General features: G+C 24.3%; 1 protein-coding gene across 3 annotated transcripts in view; it reads right to left on the bottom strand.

Annotated features, from left to right (window-relative positions):
* The window catches only part of LOC136075242 (multidrug resistance-associated protein 1-like), a 146,071-nt gene that overhangs the window by 90,012 nt on the left and 44,628 nt on the right, over window positions 1-11,431 (bottom strand). For all 3 annotated transcript variants that reach the window (XM_065787784.1, XM_065787785.1, XM_065787786.1), the window contains one exon: window positions 5,907-7,130. In XM_065787784.1, the coding sequence (XP_065643856.1) occupies window positions 5,907-7,130 (1,224 nt within the window). The remainder of the gene's footprint in view (window positions 1-5,906; window positions 7,131-11,431) is intronic.

Here is an 11,431-nt window from a genome sequence, read left to right on the forward strand (position 1 = left end):
ACTATTTAGCTATATAAATGCAATTTATTTATATCTATTTGATTTTTTATCTTTAATGTTTTTAGTTTGGCTCCTTGAAGCATGTTTTTTTTCTTTTTAATTAAAATATTTTAAATCTATTGTAATGTCTTTTAAATATAACTAAAGTTTACTAAAAGCCAACGTGAAATAACGTCATAAAACAACACCGACAAGTTGCATCATGACAGCAGTTTAAGTATGACAACAGGCTACCAAAAAGCAGGTAAATTATTTTCCAGTTTGTTTGTTTTGTTTTTCTTTTGTCTACTTATCTGTTACAATTTTTATTTTATGTTTGTCATATGACGCATTAATGCAATATAAAAGATCAAAGTTTACATATTTTTTTTACAATTTGTAATACACATTAGGGTTGACCGATTTTGAAAATTTTTTGAAATTTGATTTGCCTGAGCAGCAAATCAATATCTTTTGGTGAAAAAAGAACCTTACTCTTTTTTTTTTATAGTTTAAATGAGTTCTTGAGGTTCCTTTTTGGATTCTAAATTTTTGATGGGTCCTAATATTGTTTAAATTTTTTTTTTCTAAACTATATTAACTTGATACTTAAAAGAAGCAAAATAATATACTGATTTTGAAAATAATATTTGTTTTTATTAAAAAGTTAAAATTAAAAAAGTAGAGTTGTTTTTTTTTATCAAAAACCCCCGTCCTCAACAAAACGGGGGTTTTAAGGTATATTTTTGCAAGTAATTTTTTTCACTAAAACATTTTTCTAATAAAATTATTATTTATGAAACAAGCATTTTTTTTTGCTTGTTTTGAGTCCAAGGTTGATATGGTTTAGAAAAAAAAAATTCAAAAATATTAGGACCTGTCAAGAATTTAAATTCCAAAGAGGACCCTCAAGATCTCATCAAAATCAAAAAATAATTTTTTTACTTTTATCTTATAATTAATAGACATTGATTCGTGTCTCAGTAATATTGGTTTTTAAACTCTTTTTTTTTTGCTATGAAAGTCGCTCCACCCTAATACACATGTTTGATTGTAAATCAACTTTTTTTGTTTGAAACGTATTTGTACTCAATTGCTTAATTATTTATAATAAATTTATTTTGTTGTGTGTATTTATTGTTTTAAAGACAATTTCCTTTTTTAAAGAAATATGTATCAAGGGGATACCAAAAAATTATTAACTCATAAATAAATTACTTCACTTCATATTAAACTTATTAATTAAAGTTCATGTTATAAAAAATATAACAAGAATTTAGCTTTAATTTTTCGTCAATTTAAGGCATGATGAAGTGTTATTATTTTGTGTCAGTAACTAAAAACGTATTGTATTGAACTTAGTAATGTCTAGGAAAATGGTTCGGCCATACACTGATATGACCTATGTCAGTTGTAAATTACTCATATAACGTTAAATAATTGGTAAATTAATTTATTTTAATTTTACAGAGAGTTTAATTTTTTAATTTGAAGGAGTTTTTCTTACAGGGTACTAGTTAAGGTATCGCAACTTTAAATTGTGGAAAACAGCCACTAAAAATTAACAGACCGACCGTAACCCGTATTACGAGTTGCTTTCTGCTAGTATATATAAATATACATATATATAGTTATGTACATTTACATATTATATATATATATATATATATATATATATATATATATATATATATATACAAACATATATATATATATATACATATATATATATATATATATATATATATATATATATATATATATATATATATAGTGGTAGAAATATATATATATATATATATATATATATATATATATATATATATATATATATATATATATATATATATATTTCTACCACTAATATATATATATATATATATTAGTGGTAGAAAATCACTTAACAAAATTTTTTTCCATATAACACTGTGTTTCATCAACAAAGATTCATCAGAAAATCAGGATTCATCAGGATTTTCTGATGAATCTTTGTTGATGAAACACAGTGTTAAATGGAAAAAATTTTTGTTAAGTGATTTTCTACAACTAATATAATTGCTCTGTTCTTTTAAGAAAATTGAGCACTCTATTGGGTAGAATACTTTTTAAAGTTGTTTAAATATATATATATATATATATATATACATATATATAGTTATGTACATATACATATACATATATATATATATATATATATATATATATATATATATATATATATATATATATATATACATACATATATATATATATATATATATATATATATATATATATATATATATATATATATATATATATATATGTATATATATATATATATAAATATATATATATATATATATATATATATATATATATAAATATATTTATATATACATCTTTTAACTTTTATATATGATAAAACATGTTTATATATTTATATATATATATATATATATATATATATATTTATATGTATATATTTATATAAATATATATATACATATATATTAACGAAGAAAAAACATTTTTTTCTATGGTACTTTAAGTTTCATGCCTATAACGCAATCATCAGCCATTGAGGACATATTCAAAAATAAAAAAAAACCGATATATATAAATATATATATACATATATACAAACATGTTTATATATATATATATATATATATATATATATATATATATATATATATATATATATATATATATATATATATACATATATATATATATATATATATATATATATATATATATATATATATATATATATATATTCATGTTTGTATATATTAGGCAGGTGCAGTTTATAGAATAGACCAGTTTAATTTAAAATTAATTTTTTTTCTTTAAGTTGCCAAATATATTTAGACAAAATATAGTCTCTTTTGAGTATTTTTTATGTTTAAATAAATGTTTGTGGTTGGCATAACGTGTTTTTTATTTGCCTTCGGGTAAGCCAATATACTGTTTATCAGGGTTATTTTGCGAGGATACGATGCTTTTGTAAATATTATTTATTGATAAACATTTGCCATTAATAGGGCAATCAATTTTTTGGTTGCAGTAACAGTTTTCAGTATTGTTTTCTTTGAGAAATTTATTTTTATTTATCACTTCAAAATTATGGCTTTTTATAATTCTTTCAATATAATTTGTACAGCTATAGCTTACTTTAATATTGTTTCTGTTAAAAATTTCGTGCAATTTATTAGAGGGAGGGAAATGTTTGTCAACTAATTTTAAAAAACGCCTTTCGAATGTTTGTTGAAACATTTTTGCTGTACGGAGAGTTGAACCAAATTATATTTCTATTTCTATTTCGCTTATTCGCAATTTTTGTTTCAAATTTTAGCTCGAAATTTTTAAATCTGCTTTTTTTAAGAGCATCTTCATACACGCGTTTGGAAGAGTTAAAAAGATTTTCATTGGAGGAGTTTTGATTAAGTCTATTGTTAATTGAAATGGGATTTTGTTTTAAGATTTGAGGGGGATGATTCGAATTTATATTAATATACGATAATTCATCATTAGGTTTTTTATAAGGCCAATAAGAATTTTCTGAGAGATTAAATGAGACATCAAGAAAATTCACAATTTTTAAATGAATGTTTATCTCAATTTGGAAGCCAATGTTTTTGAAAATTTCTATAATTTTTTTTCTGACTTTGTCAAGTTGAGGCCCTGATTTTTTTACATTATTATTATCGCGGTACAAGCCTAATTGATTAAAATGAACAATTTTAGCTAGGGAATTTAAATTATATAAGCCTACAAATTCGCGAATTTCTGCTCCGTCGTAACTTCCCATTGTTACATCAAAGCATTCGTGAATGGTTTTTTTCTTCCATGTCTCATTATTAAAATAGAGTAAAGTTTTTCTGCAATGTTTAATTAGACGAATAGTGTCGTCTGAAATTTCAGTGTTTCAGTTTATTTGGCAACTAAAAGAAAAAAATATTAATTTTAAATTAAACTGGTCTATCCTAAAAACTGCGCCTGCCTTTAACCACATTTCCAAAAAATGTATACTATGTTTACAAGAAAAATTTGAAATTATTACTCATTTAGATCAAGAAAATTTACTGAATAAAAACTATATATATATATATATATATTCCATTTTTTGAAAAAAAGTTATATTCAGTCAAGTTTCATTCAAATCAATAGAATGCCTATAGTTAAAATATTAGTATATAATTAAAAAATAAAAATCTTTTTATAGAATTTGCATATAAATTTGTTTAAAATAAATATTTTATAGTCATCAATCGTCTTTAAATGCAATCAAAAACACTATGCTATTAGAAAAATATAAATTAGTTAAGTTTAAGAAGTAATTTTTACTTTTTTTTATTGAATAATTTTTTTTTGTATTCATCTATCCAAGGCAGATGATTGCTTCAATCAGAACACTATTCTCTGTATATAATTTTTTAAATATTTATTCAACCGTCTCTATTTATGAGAAACAAAGAAACAAATTAAGTGTGGTACCATCATTAAAATGGTGAAGACTCATGTAAGTCTTATGTAAGTCTAATATCACAAGACTCATGTTAGACTTATGTAAGTCTAATATCACTTAAATCAATTCAAAATTGTAAATTTCAAATACATGAATACTTGTTTATTAAAAATAAATTTATTCAAAAGATTAATTAATTCTAAGAAATTAATATAGAAACTTTCAATAGTGACTTTCTGACTACTCATCTTTCTTGCTACTCTTTTTGCATAATTTATAGGTAATCTGTATAATAAAATAATAAAAAATAAAAAATATTTAAATATAAACAATTTTAAGTGAGTAAGCTATCTTCCTTACTCATCGCAAAACATCTTTCAGTGTTGACTACATGCTTTTCTATAACTTTTCAAGTTGGAATCTTTTTTCATTTAAAATTAATAAATTTTGAATCTATGTTACAACTATCATATAAAGCTCTTTAGCAACCAGTACAAAAACGCTAATGCTGATGAATAAAGTTGAAAATAAAATAAATAAACTGTTTATTACATATGCAATATGTATATATAATTTAGTATATATAGCTCAATAAATGTTAGTCTATAATAAAAGTTTGTTGACTAAATAAAATATTTAATCAAAAAGTATAAATTTCATTTTAAAAATTATGCAAACTCGTTTGTTTTTTAGTTTTAAAAGTGACTTTTTAACTGCTCTTTAGTTTTAAAAGTGACATTACTTGCTACTCATATTGCATAATTTATAGTTAACCTTTATAAATATATGTAATTGTCATCAATTACCATTAGATGCTGTCTACCATTTGATGCAGTAAAACACTATGCCATTAGAATAATGTAAAATGCCTAAGTTTAAGATAATTTTATACTATTTTTTATTATTATTATTTTTTTCATTTATCTATCCTTGGCAGAGGAGACCACTTTAATCAGAAGACTATTCTACATATATTTTTCTTAATCTTGATACAAACTCTCATTTATGACAAACAAAGAGACAGCTTTAGTGCTGTGCCAACATTGTGAAAATCAATCTTGATAATTTTTGCCTTTAAAGTAAACACTCCAATGCAAGTCCACTATCACTTAAATCAAGTCAAAATCATAAATTCCAATTGCACGAATATTTCTATATCAAAAATAAATGTATTCAAAAGAATATTTAATTTCAAGAAATGAATATAGAAATTTAATATACTTTTACATTATTTTCTCTTTATTATTTGCAAATGGTTTTATGCTTTACTTTGCAAACAGTACCATGTTTTATTTATTATTAAAATATATAAATTTTAAGCTTCACTAGTGATAAAAGGGAAACTTATTTTCCTTTGATTGCTATCCTGATAAATAAAAAAAGCAACTAAAAAAACTTCTATTTCTACATATGAAAAGATAATAATAAGGCTTAACAAGAAACTTTTTAATACTTAATTTATGTTAAAAATTACCTTGTTATTTAATAAACCTTTTTTCCCAATAACTTGATCAAAGATATGTTTTCCAACATGAGCATCAACTGCAGAGAGGGAGTCGTCCATAATGTATATGTCTGAATTATGATAAACAGCTCTAGCAATTGAGATACGCTGCTTCTGCCCACCACTCAAATTAATCCCATTTTCACCAATCTCAGTTCTATCTTCATCAACTAATGTGCTAATGTCAGCTCTTAAAGCACATGCATCAATAATTTTATTATATTTTAATGCTTTGTATTTACTCACAAATAAAATATTGTCACGCAAACTTTTGTTTTGTATCCATGGCTGTTGAGAGACATATGAAATACTGCCTTTTACAAACACATCACCGCCAACTCTTTTGATTTCACCCAGGATAGCAGAAATTAGAGAAGACTTTCCTGAACCAACTTGTCCAACAACTGCTGTTAGACTTCCACATGGAATTTTAAGGTTGACGTTATTTAAAATGGGTTCATTTTGAATATTCCATTTAAATGTACCATTGTGTATCTCGACAGCACTTGTTATATTTTTGTCATTTGATACCGAAACTGGATTTAGTTCATCACTTTTTAAAAACTTTGATAATCTTTTTGCTGAGACATTATATTGAGCAATATTCGCAATTACTAGTGGCAAACTAAACAAAGGAAACTTCATTATATTAAAAAGTGAAACTGCTACAAAAGCTTTTTCAGCATCAAGGTTATTCCCCAATAAAACGTAAACTGTAAACGTTGACAAGGAAACCAGAATGGGAACAAGTGTCAAAACAAAACTGTGAGTTGCTTGCAAAAACATAGCTTTTTTAATTAGTTTCACTTCATCATTCCTAAAGTTCATTACTTTTGCAATAAAACTGTTTTCCCATGAGTATAGTTTTAAAACATTAATTCCTGCAACAATTTCATTGATCAGCTTGTATCTGCTATCTTTAAAAACCATTTGTTTTACTTGAAACTTCATTTCATAAACTGAGAAACAACAGGTTATAGGAACAAACAAAATTAAGATGCCAAAGCCTGCCAGTACAGACCATCCCATAAGAAGATAAAGATAAATTAATGCTACAATAATTTGAAATGGAGCTGACCACACCATGTTAAAAGAAGGTAAAAGATCATAACACTTTTGGGTATCCACTGTCATCAAGTTGATTATTTCACCGACAGCAAAATCATCTCTGTCAAAGTTGCACAGAACAAATATCTAGTAAATAAAAACAATTTAAATACACTTAAATAAAAACAATTTAAATATATTAATGTGAAATCAACACTTTTTAAAAAAATTTTTTGTCCCTCTTAAATTAACATAAATAATATCAGCAATTATCTGTTAGCTTGCAAATTTCTGTAAAGCTAATACAGTTTTTGCAACAAACCTGTAGAAGTATTGAGTTCACCCACACCAAGATATTTACAATAAATAGTTAAATTGAAAACACTGTCTTTAAGTATGTTTCTGAGATAAAGAGTTGCGGTGTAAGTAATTTTAATTTCTTGAAACAAGGTCAAGAAAGAAAACTATAGATTATAATTGTGGTAATAGTGTAGTGGTAGAGCACTCGCCTCATAAGCGAGAATTTCTGAGTTTGATCCCCACCACGCCTCTGGTAGTACCACACGCAACTTGTTTCTCCACACAGCAGCCTTGTTCGTCAAGAATTATGTTTCGGAATTTTAGTATTAAGAGAGGGTTGTAACCACAACTAAAGTAACCTCTTCCACTGTAGTGGCTATCATGCATCATAGCCTTGGGGAGGTGAATTAAAATAAAAAATAAAAAGTTAGAAGAACCAATTAAATAGAAACTATTCAAATTTGAAAAATTATACAGTTAAATTGACCATTTAGAAAAATATATTATTAAATTGACTTATTAGAAAAATATGTTGTTAAAATGACCAATTGAAAGTAGAGGAGATTACTCATTTTCTTTTCTGAAGTTAACTCTGTTATCTCTCTTAACTCTAGAACTCCCAAACAACTTAACCAAATACAATACTAAATACTGTGCAAAAAAACAAGTATAAAATGTTAGCAAGGTTCTGTCGAGTTTAAACTCTTTCTCTTTTGTTTGCAAAGCTCAAATTTTATTACAAGAATTGCTTAAAAAACTGCATCCAACCTGAGAAAATTTCAGGCTTTGTTAAAAAACATTAAACGGTTAGCACGGTGCCTAATAATGCCTACCTAGTTGACCCAAGAACGCCACCTGAATGGGGTGAAAACATACAAATCAAGGTATTCTGTGATACAAATTTTAAAAACTTTTAGCGGAAAATAGTTTAACTTGCATGTTCAATTTAAGTGAAATCAAATGTTTAAATTTAAGTGATTTTTCAGTGCGACAACAAAAACATCTGTAGAATGAGAACCACGTTATATAATTTGATAAAAATTGGTCCAACTGTAGTATACATAGATCAACGAGGTCATACTTTAAAAATCCGGATAATTGTTCAGGTAAAATATCTGTAACATATTTTTCGTAACATATTTTCAGTAACATATTTTCCGCCTAATTTTGCGTTTAGCTGAGTAGTTTCTAATTTTTGCTATTTGAAACTTTCCTTAATTTTTCTATGAGTGATGAGTGAAAAAGTTTAAAAAACAAATATATTACAAAAATACATATCTAAACTTGTGTGTATGGAAAATATTTTGATATCCGGAAAAACTAAAGTGGAAAATAAAATTCGGAATAACAGAAATATCACAAAAAAGATAATTCCTGAGCATATGGCCACACCGAACTATGGATAAAATTTCAGTTGGATTGGTTTACTAGTTAGGGATTTATGGCAGTTAATTGATTTATTGTTGTTTTTTGCTACTTAGACCTCAAAAAGTTATCGATTACTGTAATATTCAATCAATATTTTCAAAATAAAGGTTACATAATGTAATTTCAACAATTTTATTATAACTGTTTTAATGCTGCATGCAACATTTTTATTCAATGGACAAAGACATTGATTTGCTGTTCGAAGCGTCGTTTATATTGACTTATGCATAGTGTAAATACCTCAATATTTCTTAAAGTATAAACTACTGCCAAAATGCAAAAAAGGGCTATAAAAAAGGCAAAACCTGATAAAAGGATTATCAGTTTGAAAAGCAACACTTTTGTTAAGAGAACTTTCATTGGTCCCAGAACCTTCTTAAATACATTGATTTTCAAAATGAAGTGAAAAAATTTAACTATAAAACTATATAAACCCTAATTTTTACATTATATTATGATCAAATAGCATCTGACTAAATTGTAAGACATGATCTTTAATTTTCTCAACAAGAATTTCATTTAAAGTAGCTTAATACGCTTTTTTATTCAAATACTCTTCATCATGCAAAATTAAAATTCATAATTACAGTAGTTGAGGATTAAAATGGTTAAAATGCTCATTATAAACCGTAAGCTATGATTTCTGCTGCCTAATCTAATAAATCAAACTATGGCGTCGTTCTTTAACTATGCTTCCTATGACAACTTTAAATATGCTTCCTAAGCATTCAGCAGTTTTAGGTTAAACAAAAATTTCTTTAAGAATGTTTAAATTGTCTTTTAATATATTTTCGGATATTAAAGATAATTTTATATCTTAAGTATCTTAAAAGATATTTCAAGATAATTTAACCGAATCTATGAATTTTTTTGTTAAAGAAACTAAAATTTAAGTTATTATTTATACATATATATTTTTATAAATATTTCATATATATTTTATTAAATTTTTAAATGTAATTTTAAAACTAAAATATTAAATTTAGTTTTTAAGAAAGATAAAATTGTTAGGAAAGCATGAAATGTAAAATTTAAAGGAATGAAAAATAGCTTTTTTTTTTTTGTTTTTTTTTTTTTTTTTTATCATCTATCTTCTCATTCAATAAGCAAAATATAAGTTTCTTCATCATAGATTAAAATGTGTGAAAACAAATAAAAACTTTTTTCATTTAAAAAAGGGAGAAGTGATTTTGTTTAATCTTAAGACTTTATTTAATTTTGTAGGTTTGACCATTCAGTCCGCAGTATTTTTAGCTAAAAGTTGTAGGAATATTAAAAGTAATATTTTAATCAAAAAAAATTTCCATAAATAGACATTTTCAAAGAAAAAAACAGACAAAAACATATATGTAAGTATTAAAACTAACTTTTTAATATACCATAAGCATATTTAAATAGAATAATTAAAAGAAATACTAATAACACTTTTTTGTTCACATTCAAAATAGTTGTACTCTAAGTTTTAGCAACACTTAGACTGAATATTTTAAGAAATTAACTAAATATCTTGTTGCTTTGAAAATATATTGACACTAAGAACATCAAAAATACATTTTTATTGAGTGTTGTACAATTATTAAATATAGTTTTATGACATGTTGCTTCGCAATTTTTACAAACAATTCTACGTAATGTCAAAAAAACAAGGTTGATAAAAAGTTTAAATAACATTTTAGATTTTCCTCAGAAAGTCATAGTTCTAGTTTTTGAAGTGAAAATGTAACCAAAGTTTATAATAAAACCGCGTAAGGTTGTAATCAGATTTTAAATTTAAAATTGATGCCCTAAAATTAAATTTAGAATTGATGCCAGATTTGGACAAACCTATACCTTTAAACTAAATTCAAATAACCAGTTAAATTACTCCAACTAAGTTGTTCAACTATTAAATATAATTAATATGCTCTTATTATAATAAAATAAGTGTATATTAATTATAGTATGCTAAAAGTTTATAGTTGCCATAGAAATGCCATACAAATAAAGTGAATATTTTTTAATTTTTTATCAAGATTAAGCACTTTTTATGAGTATACAGTTTGTTTTTAGGAATTAATTTGAAAAATAAATTTTTTTCAATAAGAGAATTTTAGCCTTCTAAAATTCCTTTTTTCAAATAATCTTAAAGTTGAAATTTGGAAAAAAAATTTGAAAATTCGAAAAAAATTGAATGGAAACTACGGCACCATTTGTCATACCCAGGAGCATTACAAGGATCATTCCTTAAAATCATACATAGATTTACAGAAAAATATCAGATTAAGAAAAAAATGCAATAACAAGGTTTTATTTATATTGTAATCATTTTTAATTGCTATGTACTACTTTTGTTTCTATTTTTTATTAAGGAATTGTTTTTTGTTAAGACATTATTTTTTTGTTACGAAACTTTTTTTTGTTAAGGCGATAATTTCTACAATATATTATGGCATTACTTTTTGTTTCTTTTAAATAGTTGAAAAGTAGAAATATTCTATTGCAAAAATTAAACAAGTGATATAAAAACTAAATTATAAAATAAAAAATAAGTCATTTTAATTCTGTTCAAAGTACTAAATTTAAAAAAAAATTAATTTTAATTCTGTTTAAAATATTTTTTTTCGAAAAAAAAATTAAGCATATACTAAGACCTATAATATCTTGACTTATTAAACTAAATTTTTTTCTCTCATTTAATTTTTATTGGAAAACAATTTGAATGAAAAAAATTGAATGAAAAC

The sequence above is a fragment of the Hydra vulgaris genome, chromosome 01, assembly GCF_038396675.1.
Source record: "Hydra vulgaris chromosome 01, alternate assembly HydraT2T_AEP".
NCBI lineage: Eukaryota > Metazoa > Cnidaria > Hydrozoa > Anthoathecata > Hydridae > Hydra > Hydra vulgaris.